Source organism: Neopelma chrysocephalum, unplaced genomic scaffold, assembly GCF_003984885.1.
Source record: "Neopelma chrysocephalum unplaced genomic scaffold, ASM398488v2 Primary Assembly neopelma1_96234, whole genome shotgun sequence".
NCBI classification, from domain to species: Eukaryota; Metazoa; Chordata; class Aves; order Passeriformes; family Pipridae; genus Neopelma; species Neopelma chrysocephalum.
In genome coordinates, this window is record NW_020924883.1 from 628,337 (window position 1) to 644,812 (window position 16,476).

The following is a 16,476-nucleotide window of genomic DNA, read 5'->3' on the forward strand; positions in this document are numbered from 1 at the left end:
CAGGGTTAATTTTGCTGTGGAAACATCTTTTTCTGTGGAAATGAGAAAGGATGCAAAGCTTTACACCATATGCAGCTCATAAAGGAAACAGTATTAAGTGCATGAACTTACAAACTGACGACTCTTATTTGACAGGAGGCCCTCAGTCAAGCAACTTACATCCCACTGAGAATGTTAGAAAGACTATGCATCCTTTTATATCTTTATGTTCACCGAACAACAACCCAGAGCTGTATGGAATTTACAGTACGTAGATTCATATCCTATGTGATTTACTAACTTTTCATAAACCTTTAAACAGTACACTAATAAGATTAGTACTCTGTATGAAAACGAGCCTTAAAGCCTTATTATCACATCCTTGGAATGGGGTGTTATCTTCACACTTAAAAAAAAAAATAATCTTACAGGTTAGAATTAGAATTTAGAGGAAAATAACAGAATGTTATCTTTTCCACAGAGGAAATCTTAGGGATTTACACAATCAACTTACATAATCTCGGTGCACAAATCATGTACTTCTTCCGATGAGAAAGGGAGGAAAACATCAGAGGGCAAACCACTTTCCCCAGAAACAGGGTTCATTACACTGAGATTGAAATTTTAAAAAATGACAGGCTGAGTGCTATGGAACTAGAAGGAGTGAAGACACAGCCTGCATATACAGTAGATCATAGCTGACTATCTCTCCACTCACTCCCCACCTCACCATGTCTCTATAAATTCTGATATTCTACTGGGCTAGATCTTGGGATCTTAGAGCAGAGGTAGTTCATTGTGCTCTAAAACAAACGAGGGACACATTCAGCAGAATTAGTCAGAACACAGGTAAAAGGACATTGCTCCAAAAACACACATTTCTACTTATTATGAGGTGTATTTTCACACTATGTATTTCCAGTCCATCTCAAAATGGGATCAATTCAGAATCCCCACATTTACTAGCACAGGATGGCTAATAGCATAGGACACTCTTTTAGCCCTCAAGAGGAGTTTGAGCCTATACATGGATGAATGTGAAATTCTTCAATCAGGAAAAAGAAAAGCATAATATGAAAATAAAGTGACAGAACAAGAAGATGGCAGCCTCTTCCCTTTCTTTTCACTTTTTTGTTACACCAAGAGGGTGTAAAATTGCTTCTTATTGCCAACTTCAGTTTACCTGCAGTCCTTCACTCAGGCTGCAAGCTTCCTCACATGAACTCAGCCTGCTCCTGCAATCAGTCCGTGGTGCACTGCATATCCTTATGGACATATACAGTGACTGTATTTTGAATAATGCAATTGTGTATTTTCTTCAAATTTAGGGCCTTGGTAATAAAAACAAATACCCACTGTTTATCCTGATTATATATTCATTAATTGGATTCTCCAGCTGCTGTCAATTAGCATCCTGCCTTTGCATGATAAAAATGAATCTATTACATGTCTGAGAGGTTAAAATCACATTCAGCTTTTCTGTTAAAAAATTCATACAGCCTATTTTAAATTTGCAAGAGCTCTTAATATTGTTCATTTTAAACACCTTACATAAGCTACGAGAGAATAAAGCGATGCTTTTGGACGAATAATTCGCTTTGTCTGTATGCAGTGATCCCCAGATTACTCTTGGGAAGACAGTGCTGTCTGTCACACTAAAATGCCCTTGTGATATCTTAAATCACTGGAAGACAATACTTCTAGGAGGAAATCATGTGCTGTTAAATTACTGAAATGTTACTACTTTAATTACTGCGAAGAATTAGAAACTAAGGTGTTAAGTAAATTGGATGCTAGGACCAAAAAGAATTAATGGATTAAAGGCCAGACTGCATGGCTCCTCCCAGATTTGTGAGACTGGAGAGCAAGTCATTTCAGTGAGACTTGAGATACACTGTGGTAAAAGAAGACCTACTGCGATCCAAATTTAAAACAAGTTTATAATCTGTGGACCATCTAAAGAAACAGCTCTTTAGATAACTTCTCCATCAATGACTGGTAATTTCAAAATACATATTTTGTGTAAACTTTTTAAGATAGAAAACTGCTTCCAGGCAAATGAAATTATTATAACTTGCTTTCAAAAAAGAGGACATTTTCTTCTTATATTTTCTGACTATTTAAAATGTGCCTGTAAGCTGGAAATCCCCTGCATGAGAAGTGGTGGCTGGGGGAAGTAAATTGTGGGCAGCCTTACCAAAGCCTCTCACTACCTGCAGCTTTGTTGTGATGCACATTCTCAGATGCAATCTTGGCTCATCACACCACAGCTTGGAAGGTGGACCAGAGCTCTTCAAGGACCATAGGATCCTGAGACGGGATACACTGTTGAGCTTTCCTCTGGCAAAGGGTCCATTTTCAGTGCTTAATTAGGAAATGTTTCCTTTATAGACCCAGACAGGGACAGGAGGCAGTGTGCAGGTAAAAGAAAGGTTTTTTTTTTCCACCCCAAAATATTTGGTTAAGTGCTCTGAATAAAACAAACAGAAAGCTCTAATGCTATCAAGGTGTAAATTTCTGTTTAACTGCCTAGTTACTGTCACAAACCCTTAGAGATCTCAAGGAAAGGGATGCTTTCACACAACAATATTTAATGTTAAAAAAAATGTTCATGTTTAATATAATGCTTAATATAAACCCACCTCTCCACAGCTGACCTATCTGTGCTTTGTGCTTTTGACCAAAATCACATATTTCACATCTGATTCCTTCTGTTTCAAACTAATACTGCTCTCCATTTTGTGATTTCCCCACCCTTTCCATGAAATTAGTCTCTTTTGTTAACCAAATGGAAAAGATCATCTCACAGTGCATGCAGTACAAAGCAAGAAGCTTCTCCTCTCTCTTTTTGCAGAAATCTACAGGGAATTTAAGTAAGTCAGAAGTGAAGAAGAGTTTGAAAGGGCTTAGGTATGAAGCACAAATTTTACTCCTTACCATCTCGAGACATTCCCAGGGCAAGGCATTTCTGCAGTCGGCAGTGTTGGCAACGATTTCTGTTGGTTCTGTCAATTAAACAGTTTCTCTGTCTTGGACAGGAGTAGGACGCATTGTTCTGTTGACTTCTCCTAAAGAATCCCTTGGGTGCAAGGAGAGATCAACTATTACCATGAGCATATATGTGAGGGTGCGCACACATACACCCAACAGACACACACATACACACACACACACACAGAACCATGCAAATGACTACAAAAAACTTTATTTAGTGTAATGCTACTCATGCTGTGGCTTTGTAGGTATGGTGGCCTTGCACAGTGAAATTTAATAACATTTACTTATAAGGAGAATTTTGCTTATTCTGTAAAGAATGTAATTCTACTTTGTTAAAACTCAAACAAATAATGCTACAGAATGCATTTTTATTGTGCAATACTGATCATGTATCATCTAACACTTGCTCCTAATACAGGAAAAGCTTGTCAGCATTTGTAAAGAGATGAATTAAATGCACTTGTTTTGACTATTTTCTTTCTTTAATGAAGAGACTGGTAATAACTGTCACTAGGTAGAAATAGCATTAGAAGCTGAAGTCTGCTCTTCAGTTTAACCTGGCAAATGTTGATCTGATCTGGAGGGGCTATACCCTTCAAGAATGAAAAGTAATTCAAATTCAAGCTTCACAAAAGCACTAGGATATAATGACTGTATCAAGTAAAAACAACACACAAAGGAGAAAGTAACACCTTTAGATACTATCATGAGAAAGTAACGACACTTTCCATTTCAACAGAATATAGCATTATCCATTTTATCTTTGAAAAAATGTGTATTCTATCTCCTAGAAGGTTTTTCTGGCTAGTTGTGGGTTATTTGGCTAGAGATCTGAGGGCTAGAGGGAAAGTATATATACTGAAGTCCTTATGAGCTCCTAGTTGCTAGGAGCTGTGCCACAAGTTGTGCTGAAAGGCACTGTTATGGTAGTATGGACACGAAATAGCAGAGGTGACAAGACGAATGAAACCAGAGGGCGAGGATAAACAAAAATAAATAAATCTATTTTAAAACAAAGAAATAATAAAAAAATAAAGGTCAGGAAGAGCTGTTAAGTCTGGAGAGAAACAAACAAAGAGAAGTTCCTTGACAAGTTTGACACCTTTAGATGCAAACAGTTGCAGGATGTGTGGTGGAAAAGCCGAAGGACAGCCTAGCCACTGCAGGAGACTATGAGGAGTAAAAGAGCAGTAGTATCATTACCGGAGTTACACCACTCATTGGAAGTGATACTGAAGTGGTGGTACACTGGTGATACCAGTGTGGGCTGGTTTGCAAACACCACTGAATGGAGCCAGAAAGCAACTGCTGACTTCGTTTACCAGAAAAAAACAGTGTATCTCTGTACAGACTGACGGATGGTAATACTGAGCAATGGAATGAGAGTAGAGAGGTCAGGCCTTAATTCACTTGCTAACGGTTATACCCGAATTCTCATTCAAGTCCTGGCGAACCAAATGAGTGTGTTGTAGGGTGTCAGTAACAACAGGCGATGGGCATTGTGTTCCACCAAGGACACTGGCAGCATATGGAGGCTCACTTGAACTGGCCTGAGCTTGTTTTATCAGTGATTACAGTATATGTAAAATCTAATTAAATTTTATGATTTGCACTTTTGAGAACATGGATGTCCTTTAGGGGAACTCTCAGAAAAATTCTGGTGGCAACTTCTCTGGTCTTGGCTGACCAAAACTTTCCTGAAATTGTGGAGGTGCATTTAATTTAAGGCTAAATGGATGCTAATAGCAGATATTTTTACTCTCTTTGTTGAACTTTATAGCCAATTTTGGTTTTGACTCGTGAAGGGTATTCTGCTTCAACCATTTAGATTTTAGCAGCATCTATGTCAATATGGATTTGAGAGAACAAATTACATAAATGATGTTATAAAACCCCTCACAACCATTTAGCATTGACTGTGCCTTATTCTGCAGTGCTTTTTGTTCCCATTAATGTTGATCTCATCTCAGAAGAATCTGTTTGTTTCTTCTTTGCCCCTCTTAGGAAAAAAGGATCACATTATGTATCAAGTGTTACATAATAAAATTAATTTACAGCAGATAATTCATTTTTCTGAGGAGAATTTTGTGCTCTTTTTCTCCAGTATAAGATCTAAATATTCTCTTATAAAGTAGAGACAATCCTTTCATTTCATTTTTATGGAATCTTTATATAGCATTGGCTATATTTACTCAGAATAATTTCATTTTGCATGAAAAAAGAGGCAGCTCATTACTGAGGAGCTAAAGAGTTAAAGACAGATTTCCCAATGTTCCCAACACTGACAACAAGTCTTTCTGCATCGTGAACAAATCACTTCATCCACCACCCACAGTCAGTCTGAGAAAGGAAATGGCCATGTGAACTACTTTCTAAATCATGACAAAAGAATGGTAGCAAGTACTTTGCTCTGGGGGATAGGCAGAAGAGACGGTAAAAGGCTTCTCAGCAAAGAAGAAGCCACAGAAACAGATGGGATGGAAACTTATCTTCAGGTTTTACCATTTCGGTAAGGATATTGGCAGAGATGCAATTTTCCTCACTGCGTCCAGCAGGTTATTCAGCATATGCAGGCATGTACACAGAACAACAGTAATATTTATGATGATCCTTAAGCACTTATAATATGGATTTGCAGCACCATAGCTAATGTAGGGACACAGAGTTTAAGGATTTCCTGTTCCTTGAAATTTGTAGCACTGCCACTGGCAGTGTAATTCTTGGATGCTGTATCCTGAAATGCTGCAGCTATCAGATGCCTGGCTCAATGTGTGTACATGCTTCTGGAGTGATTCTAGCCTATTTCTTCCACATAAGGCCTCCATTCTTAATTATTTCAGATTTCTAACATATTCAGACAAAAGGAGCCAGAAATGACCAGTTATTGGTATGTGGGCTGAATGAATAGTTTTTTAAATGCTGAGCATTTAAATGAAGAGCAGAGCTGCACTTCCTGAAACAGTGCTTACCTTAACAGGGAGCTCTGACAGTCTGAGATGGCTCCCAGTGGAACCGATCTGAAAGCCGACATCTTTTTTTCACACAGGCTCACAAAACAAGATTAGACTAATTGATCTGATACTGCAAAACTGGCACAAAACCAATAGGGTTAAAACTGTCATAAGTGGAAGAGAAGCTCTTTATCTCAATAAGCATTCTACTCACAGAGCTGACTAGTATCATCTCCTCTTGAGGCACACACAAGGGCCAATATTAACCTTAATTACTTCTACAGAAGACTATACCCCTAACTGTTCTGTGGGCACTGAGTGCTGAGAGATGTTCCTTTTCTGCTTGAAACAATTTTCTTCTGTAGCTTTTGTGTCAGCTTTGTAGTATCAGATCAATTAGTTTAATCCTGTTTCATGTTATCATAATAAGAAGATGCTTATTTCTAGTCTAGTGTCACAATAAGACACTGACACACTGCAAATTGTTCTCCTTACAAGCATTAATGTTCCTGAAAGAAATCTGAACTTTACTAGTTTATTGCTTCTCAACGTGCTGGCATTAAAATATTTCTTTTGCAAACGGGTACACCCAAATTTTCAGATTTTTCAGATGTTCTAAAATTTTGTAAAGCATTAAGTAAGTACAGACTTGAGATTTCACTCTACAAGTAGGCACTCATTTTCAAGTGTCCCAGTTTTTGTGCTTCCACATAGAAGCAATCAGAGATGCTGCCTCTCTATCTTTGCAATTTCATATTTACAATCAAAACTGAAATATTAACATGTAATATGGAATTCTGGTTTTCCATGAATAATAATATAATCCCTCAGATAACAAAATCTCAGAGTATTTTTAAAGTAAAAAATTGAAGCCCTTTTTCTCTTGGCTTGTGGTCTGATTTGTGGTATTTGATCTAGTGCCTGAGGTAATATGTTAATATGACTAAGCAGCATGGAACAGTTTTATGCGTCCCCATCCTTTTTTTTCTAAATCTCCAATTCCCAGCAATTGCCCTGCACTGAAGCCTATGCAGGAGAAGACAAAGGGTCCTTTTACACTGCTCACACTGTAAGGCATTTTGGGGATTGCAATTTGGTCTGCAAGGAATGCAAAGGGGATAAACCAGGACCAAATTCACACCTGTAAGCTCTTAAGATGCTGACGGGAAATAATGTGCCAACTTTAATGCTACCTGGGTTGTATAGGAAACAAGATAAGAAATCCACCTCTCAAGCTGACTTCAGTTAGAACAGGTGTGACTTGCAGCTGCCAGCCTCGGTATCAGCACTTACACTGCATCAGATGTAGCTAATTCAAGTTTCAAACAGCTCTAAAGTCTATCTGATAAAGCAGCTCTAAAGTCTATCTGATAAAAAAGAAAGCATCTAACGAAACTAGGCATGAAATGCATCTCTATCAGCAGTAGGCTTTACAGTCTTTGGCACCACACTTGCTTGAAAGCATGTAAGAGTGTATTATTGTACAGAGACGCCTTAGGCTAATGCAGATGCTGATGAGTATGCCGTATGAAAATCTCATACCTTGCAGCCTTCACATGTGATGACTCCATAGTGTATTCCAGAGGATTTATCACCACAGATTTTGCATGGTATCACTTCAATTTGTGCTGAAAAAGAAAACAAGACAAATATTTTGAGTATATAACTCCATTTCTTTTTCTCTCAAATGAAGATCTTGAAAACTAGAGCTAGGGAGCAGATTATCAGGTCAACCCCCAACAATATAAAATTGCTTTGTATTGTATGTGTGTTTCTGAATGTTTTGGTGTGGCAAATCTTAAGTGCTTCATGTAGTTTCTGCCATATCCCGCAAAACTTCAAAAGTTTAAAATGGCTCACAATTAGTAAGTTTTTCCTCATATTCCCTTTTTAAAAAAATTATTTTACTAGTTAATTTCATAATCATTATTGCTAATGACAGTCATTAGACATCCTGAATAATAATCCAGATTGTCTTTTCTTACACATTTCCATTTTGATAAGGTAGAATTACATGGTATATTTTGATGCATTTTTCAAAAAAGTAGAGGTGATGAAATTTTCACATCCTTCAGATTATGGCTTCAAGACACAAAGATACTAATACCACTGTCAGAGATGGTAGTAAGGTAAACTGCACAAGGTGAATGCTAGCAGGCTCTCTACTTTGGAAAGTCAAGCAACTATTCCCTTGGAACAGCATATCCCAAAACCCAGGGACAAGGACTTTCATGGATGGCTAAAGAGACTTTAGTTCACCACTATGAGCTCAGTTTCCTGAGATGCTGTTTCTGATCAAGTACGAGGCAAGGCTTAGGCAAGCAAACCATTTTTCAAACTGTTCCTAATCCCATATAGAGGGAACTCCTTACAGAGAAGCATCTGCAATTCTTTGGAAATGTTGCCAGGTTGATTCTACTCAAAAATTCCTATGCCTTATTCCCACTGAGATAATAAAAATATTTAAATATGTGCCTCCAGGCACTGATGTTTTGAGAGGCTCGTTGGGTAACTGCTCTCAGATCTCTGCTTGAGAGTCAAGGGGAGGGAGAAAGGCTTGGCTCTGGGACCACGTGCTGCTTTATGTTGACAAGTTTCAAAGACATGTCAATATCAGAGGCAGAACTGCAGTAAGAATGTGAGGAGATCTTGAGGAAAAGACAAGACAAGACAAAACACAACAAAAAAATGAAGGTACTTTTAAAGTGACTTGCATATACCACTTGTAACTCTGATGGGAACAGAGAGAGAAGAATCAATCCTGTGACACTCATTGCATTTAGCACTGTAAGCAATCAATAATTTCATACATGACTTGCAATTATAATCTCTACATTCATGGTAAGTATTTGTGGACCATGTCTCAAAATGCTAAGGCTCTGGCTTTCAACTAATATGTAAAAAATGCTTTAGACTTGTAAGTCATCGGTTAATTCAAACACTTATTCATAAATAACTATTCTATAAATTAGTAACTAAAGGATGTCTGGGAAATTGCTACTATTGCTCACAGAAAAGACAGCATCTTTAGAACACAGAAAGCATTTGAGTAAGTTTGAAAAGTATACTTTGCTACTGTCTTGTAACCATTTCTTTTTGTTCACAAAGCAGCAGAACAATCTCAGAATGTTGAGCCATTGATTTTAAAGGCCAGATAAAAAATGAAGCAGTTGTATTCACAGAAGCCTCTTGAGATACTGTAATTTACACTGAGTGTACCATGTTTCTTTTGCAGATTTAATCACTGTCAGAGGCTACTACACCTTTTGAACATTCCATCTTTGTTTATGCAATTTTATGTTCTTTTTCTTCTTTCTTTCATGTATTACACCAACAAACAGTTTAGCGACCAATATTTCCAACTCTCTATATAGCTATTAAAAAGTAAGTAGCTTTCTTCTGAATTTCTTACAAAAATAAAATGCATTGATTAAGTACCACTTCTGAATATTGAGGCAAAATAGGAATGAATGAACAATAGTGGAGTTGCCACAATGATAACTTTCAGCAGCACAGGAATAGAACTTATTTTCTCTGAATGTATTAAACATGAGGAAGGAATAAGTGCAAAACTACTTACCTACACTTTGAAGGTCTTTCCACTTGCCTTCTTACCTATCAACTCTAATAAAATGAATAAGAATAATGGCTCCTGCCTCTTTTCAAGCCAAACTTGAGTCCATTAGTTCAATTTTTCAATAAGCACATTAAGATGTGAGATAAGAACCTGCAAAACCACCATCGCCCTGATGTCTAACAAAACATTTATAATGTTTGGATACATGCTGCATTGTGATTGCTCCCTATCACCAGCTGTAGCTTCTTTCCTCAGTGCCACAGGGTCATCTCCCTGCAGTATTCATCTCTTATTTTACACTTAAGTTGCAAGTTCTTTAAGGCTGCGAACTACCTCCAGTTTTACATGACACTATACAAATTATAATGCCACAACAGAGATTGCTTAATTCTATATGACCAGTAATAATAATCCACAGATGACAGGAGTACCACTTGGAACCTAATTCCTTCTCTCAGGATAACAAGAAGTAGGGTGGAATTCTATAAAGGAAGCAAATACAAGGTCTTCTCACACATTTGAAATGAACACTCAGATAAGAACAAATATGCAATTAAAAACATCTTCAAACCAAGTACACTGAGATGCTTTTTCTCTGCCTTTTTTTTTTTTAACCAGCAAAAAGCTTACTCATGGTTAAAAAATTTATTATCCTAAAAGGAGGAAAATAATCAGGTTACAAAAGTTGAAATTAGGAATGAATCTGTAACTGAAACTGTCACTGTTAATTTTCTGAATTCCTCTTGAAAGAAAGGTAAGAGTCAACAAGGCAGCTAATGTGTCTGATGTGTATTTGTGGGGATTGTCACTCACATGTATATATTGTCTAACAGGAAAAAACAAACCTCAAATTTTATATAATTTCTGTTTTATAGCTGAGGAACTTCAGCTGGGAGAGATATGATCATAATCTCCCAGACCTGTAGCTTTTTTTTAAGGGGGAAAAAAGACTTGAGCTTTCAATATTTAGTTCTTGATCAAAAGAGGATACTAAAGCATGATGGACGTGAACTTTGAAGAGGAAGTCCTCTGTATAATTTGTTGATCCAGGGGGGTTTGCACTTGGAAACATTGAGGCTAATCAGAGAACTGACAGTGAAAAAAGACATTTGCTTCACTCCTATCATCGTTAAGTTGGAGTTCTCCAAAAAATGCTAGATTGGCCCAGTTCACTTTCCGGTTTCTACACCTCAGTGATTTCAAAGTAAGTATATTCAGCATTTTTACTTACTTGCCAACTCTACCTTTTTTATCCTGACCTCGGTAAGACATGCTTTTTCCCTCGCACATTACTGTCAATAGAATTTTCCACTTTAAGTTAGACTGCCAGCTAGATCTTGCTATCCCCTTTGCTGCTGGATTAGATGTTCTGTGGTTTCGCAGCAAGACTTCAGGTGCTTTGTATTTAGTAACCTGAAAATATAGAGCTGAGGATACTAGTTATGTTTACAGACTCTGTCAAATGTCATGCAGTGAGACCTATACTGTTAGTAATATCGCTGCAATTAATTAATGCCACATAATTAATTAGTGTGTCTGTAGACACATTTGCTGTCAGTCATACCCCAAATGAGCTATTAGAGTAAACAAATATGGTGCAATTCTCCCAGGAAAGTAATGTTTTCATAAAATCTTAGCACTTTTGGACAGTGATACATTAAACTCTGACAGTGAGTCTGGGCCTAGACTTCATTAGAGCAACAAAGACTCTCTGCATGTACAGCAAAGTTGACGATTCCCAAATATGCCAGTCCTACATCTCATGAGTAAAGATGTACAAATTTCCGAGGAGAAGTTCTTGTATATCTTTATGTATCATGGGTCAAGCATAATAGATGTGATCTGTGCGTGATACATAAAAACTTGTCATAAATTTCAAGGTAAGTGATAGTTGTGTGTGGTGGTTTGGGCTAGGCCTTCCTTGGTGACCAGTTTGTAACCAAGGAAGGGTCCAGATTTACCCAGTATTCCCTACGATTTTTACGTAAGCCAGACTATAAGAAGAGAGGAGGAGAGGCCTTCGCTCTCTTTCCTTCCGGCGGCTTGGAGGTGCAGGTTCCCTGCTGTTGAGTCTGCCGTGTTGGGGAGCGAGGCCTGGCTAGGCCTTGCCGACCTTGGGAGACAGAGGTTGCCGGTGATCGTTCCGGAGCGACTCTCGGTTGTCCCAGGAGAGTAGTGAGATACCTTCTTTGCTAACTCTTTTGTTCTTTAGTTACTAGATCTCGGGCTACTGATTGGGATATATATATATATATATATATATTTTATTTGAGTTTTGTTCCTTTTCCCCTTCCCCTTTCCCTTTCCCTTGTGAAATTGTATATAAGTGTAAATATATTTATATATATCAGTTTGGTTGTCCTCTCTCTCGTTTTCGGGTTTTTCTTAGTTTTTTTCTCCCTCTTCTCCCTGAGGTTTTTTTTGTTGGGGGGGGGGGGACTTCTGGTGGTAAGGTTTGGAGACTTGGCAGGGAGCCAGCTTCAAACCATATCATTGTGGAAGTTTGATATTGAGAAATCTGACAGATCATGGCTCAAAATAGAAGTGGGACAGATTACTGTTAAAAAAGAATGTTTCTTGCATAAATACACGCAATTGTCATGTGTGATTTCTTTCATGGTCTCACACTCCTAGTGGAAGCTTCTTTAGTTTACAATCAGTGTCACTTGGAAGGTTATTTGGTGATATGTTTTCTTTTCTCCTTCCTCTTTTATGATTTTCCAGTGGGGGGAAAATAAACAAACCAAACCAAAACCAAAACCAAAAGAAACACTCACCCCACAAAACAAAAAAAACCCCAAACCACAAAACTGCCAAAAAACTGAATTGTATATTTACTCTTCTTACAGATCAACTCTGCCTTTTATTGGACAGCTATTCTAAAGACTATTGGAAAAAAATATTTTAAAACCTGAAGTTTTTTTCATGAAAAGTCTTTACGTAGTTACTCTGTGCACCCTTATTGTGTGCATTTAAAATTTACTGAAAGATAAAAACTTACAAATACGCATGATAATGTTTGTAGATTGACTAGAAGTTTTAAAATTACATGCTATATATTAGCCTTTTTGCATATCAAGAAATATGCTTATATCTGCACTGTAGATACTTACTTTGAAGATATGTTGCATGATCTAAAGGTAATCTCCAAATTGCTCATATTATCTGACCTTTTTGTATCTCATTGTTACACAGTCTAATGGCCTAGTGGTTAGCGTGCAGGACTTTCACTGCTGCGACCACGGGTTCGAATCCCGGTCTCCTGGCCTGATGGAGGTCGTTAGCCCTGTGTGGCCATCCATCTATGAGAAGGACACTCTAAACAAACCTACGTCCTGAGGACCTCACTGCCATTGTCCAAGCTTGCTTGGCCCCGGCAGATGAACCTTAGGATTAAAGGGTGGGCTCAGTTCAGCGCAGGCTGTGTCTCACCTAAAAAATCCATTGCGCAGGCTGGAAAGGTAAAAGACCTTTCCCCAAATCTTCGTTCGCGAAGATGGGCCATTATTATTGTTACACAGTAGTTTCGGAACAAGTCTGGAAAGAATGGTATGCACAGATTACTCCCCCTTACAGAGAAGGTGAAATTATAAGGAAAAATGAGCAAAGTATAACAACCTTTTCCCATCATGATAGGAACCAAAATAAGAAAAAATGTTTTGTTCAAACACTGTTTCTTTCCTTTCCAAAGTGTAACTATAATGAATTAGTGGAGTAGTGCTATTTAACAATTTATGAAAAGTAAAAAGTTGTTATGCTTGTGATGGTCCAAGAATATAGATGACATTTTCAGATAGATGTAATATCTTTTATTAGACCAAGGGATACATTAGTTTTAAAAGAAATGCTTTTGGACCCCTAGCTTTTCTATCACACCTTAGATAGGAGCAAAGGACTTCAAGCTTAAAATAAGTTTAAGATAATTGCTCCAAACTGAATTTCACTATGCTAATCAACTAGAAAAGCTGCAAGATTTGCAAGGCTGGATGATTCTCCGTGAAGAAAAGGTAGCCGTGAGCAAAAGAACCACAAGAGTCTGAAAAGCAGTGAGATAAGGATATATTTTGGATCACAAGTATTTTTTTATTTCCTGTGGAACTGATAATTTCAATTTATTAAAAACACTTGTGAATTAACAGAAAATCTGGATTTTCATGGGATTATTACAAGACAGTGGTGGTGATGCAGTTTCCTGGACTCCAGGTAAATACTGTGCAGCTTTTTTGCCAAGAATGTCAGCGCAGCACTAAATGAAACACTGAAAGGTTAGGAACCTGCCAAAGGTGCAGAAATTGCTACCTAGCGGCTTGTTTGTTTCTTTAACTTGGATAAGGCAGAGTGGCTGAAGTGCATAAGAAGCACAAGTGTTTAAGGTTGTCCTGGACTTTTTCAGGATGGTTCACAGGCAAGGAAGACAGCAGAAGTGAAACAGAACTGCCTGTATCCTCTGCTGGGCAGTGATGACTAACACAAAGTACAACCCACTGTCCAGATCCAAAAAGACAGAACTCAGGTCCCCTTGTCAGAAGCTATGGCTCAAACCTTGATCCCTGAAAGGCTGTGCTCAAAGAGGTCAGGAAGTGTCAAAGGATCAGTAAACTTTGACAGCTCACCTAGCACTCTGTAAATCTGTATAGAATTATTTTCATTGTCTCTCATAACAGAATTCTCTATATTAGCCTATCAATACTTCTCCCTAGTAATTCAAATTAATGGAAATTATGTCTGTACCTGCAAAGGATGGTGCTATAGTAAAACAAGTTATGACATATCAAAAACATGTTGGTCTGATGATTTGGGCTGAATAGATAAGTTAAATTAGAGTTATCTAATAAAGTATCAAGGCCTTGTCCTGGGCCCCACAAAGAGTTCAGAAACTTGCCTTATTCACAGGGAAAGATTATAATAAAAATTATAACAAAAAGGGAATATACAAGGACAGTATATAATAAATGCTGTACGGTTCCTACTTCCCTCAAAGACTCAAGCTGCTGATACTACACACTTTCCCTAAAGAGATTATTATGGTAATCCCAAACATACTACTGAAGCTATCTTATATTTGAGCTCATCAGATCCAATGTTCTGCAAATAATCTCCAGCAGCTTTAGCTAGTGTTTATGTAAGCTGGTCAGGATGGCTGAGTACTGATGACCATGTTTTCTGGCATATGCAGAGGTCTTTCCTATGAAAATTATACTTAGTATTTACCCTGCCAATGTGTTTGTCATAATTTGTGGATGTTTCATTTCAAATGTTTTACTATATATCAGGCATTTAGCAGGACAAATTGTACTTACTCGGAGAGCTAATTTTTTTTTCCCTTATGGATAAATGAACTAATGAACTTGGCAAAGGAAAAGCTTGGATATCATGATAAATATTTCCAGTCCATTTTGCCTGTTGAAGCTGGCTGAAATGGTCATAGAGTACTCTTAGTGATACTCTTATAGTACACTTAGTGGTAACTCTTTATGTTAGATATGCACAGATTTCTGCTGTACAGTTACAAAGCCGAGCAGCACAGAGAAAGGTGTGGCAGGAACACGCTGTGAATACCTCCTGTTTTCAAGGCTGTGGGATCAACATGACCTTATCTTTCCCCTCACCCAGCCAAGAGTTACTGCTTGCTGGAGTGGGATGGAAATGAACTTAAAACTTATTTCATCTTGCAGTGGAAGGAAGGTGTAGTGGTTATTCTTAGCTCTATCTCTGGCAGCATCCTCTTCTCCAGCTCTTTGCTATGGGATTGGAGCTGCAGCACACTGACAATCTTTCAATGTTTTCCTCCCACCCTACCTGCACGGTTTTGTTTGAATGTCCACAGTTTCCTGTACTTCCAGTAACACTCAAACCCAGAATTCTATGCCATGCAAAATTTTCAAGGAGAATGAGGACTGTTGCACCGTTCAGGACTCCTCACAGAACCAGCTGACATGGATGAATTTGAATATTCATGACACAGTTGTCACTGAACTGAGCCTGAAGCCAGCCTCTGGAACCAGAGGCTTGAAGTATAATCCTATTTAATTCCCCTTCTACAAACGTTTATTTTCTGAACAGCTTCTCAAGCACTTGCTACAAAGGGATGATAAAGGCTGCACCAACACCTGATATGGAGAGCTATAAGAAACAGCAGCATCATATCGGATGGGTGTTAATACATCCTCAGCTTCTCCCAAATATTACATCCACAGCATAAATTTTCATCACTTACTGTAGCAAGTAAATATCACAATTATTACATTTCAGGAAATTCAGTCTTGGGAGATTTCCTCCAATACTGAAAATTAATCACAAAAGGTAGCCTAGCATCAACCAGTGAAGAAGTGTATACACTGAGTCACCTGAACATTTAATTACAGAAAAGATAAAGGACTTTCAGGAAGACCTACACATGGAATATCAAGCACCACAGAATGTGGACCATGAAAAAAGATGTGGAAATGGCAGGGAGTACAAAGGGCTATTTTGTACATCGAGGAGGAAAATTCTTGTCAATTCCTGCTTTTTTCTCCTCCTGACCCTCAACACTCCTTTTTTGTGGAATGATTCTAATTTCTGGAATCTATACAAATTTACTTCTCCATTACAATTAAAAATGCTTCATTACACTGTTTTTGACTGCCTTATGCAAGATATCTTCAGAAAAATTTTAGGTGGTTTGACTATTGCAGTCATATACTTTGATTAACAATACTTGGGTGAACCACAGGGGATGATGCAACTTAAAAACACAAAGCATTTTATATACAAATATGTAAAATATATAAATATACCATATATTTGCAGTACTGATAAACCACTAATTAATGCAGCTTTTAATGTTAAATGTTTTACAGCTTAAAGCTTCTAGCCAAGATAGCTAATTGCAATGCTCAAGGAAAAGTTGAGAGGGAAGAATACATTAGCATAGTTTATATATTTATTTTTGTGAATGAACACGATTCAGTAGCAAAAGTTTTCTTAAAA

The 16,476-nt window shown here is 37.7% G+C and overlaps 1 protein-coding gene across 1 annotated transcript in view; it reads right to left on the reverse strand.

Annotated features, from left to right (window-relative positions):
• RORB (RAR related orphan receptor B) overlaps window positions 1-16,476 on the reverse strand; it is a 78,069-nt gene that overhangs the window by 26,546 nt on the left and 35,047 nt on the right. The window contains exons 2-3 of the mRNA XM_027708418.1: window positions 7,470-7,555; window positions 2,917-3,058 (exon numbers count right to left, since the gene is read on the reverse strand). Of these exons, the coding sequence (XP_027564219.1) occupies window positions 2,917-2,929 (13 nt within the window). The 5' untranslated portion in view covers window positions 2,930-3,058; window positions 7,470-7,555. The remainder of the gene's footprint in view (window positions 1-2,916; window positions 3,059-7,469; window positions 7,556-16,476) is intronic.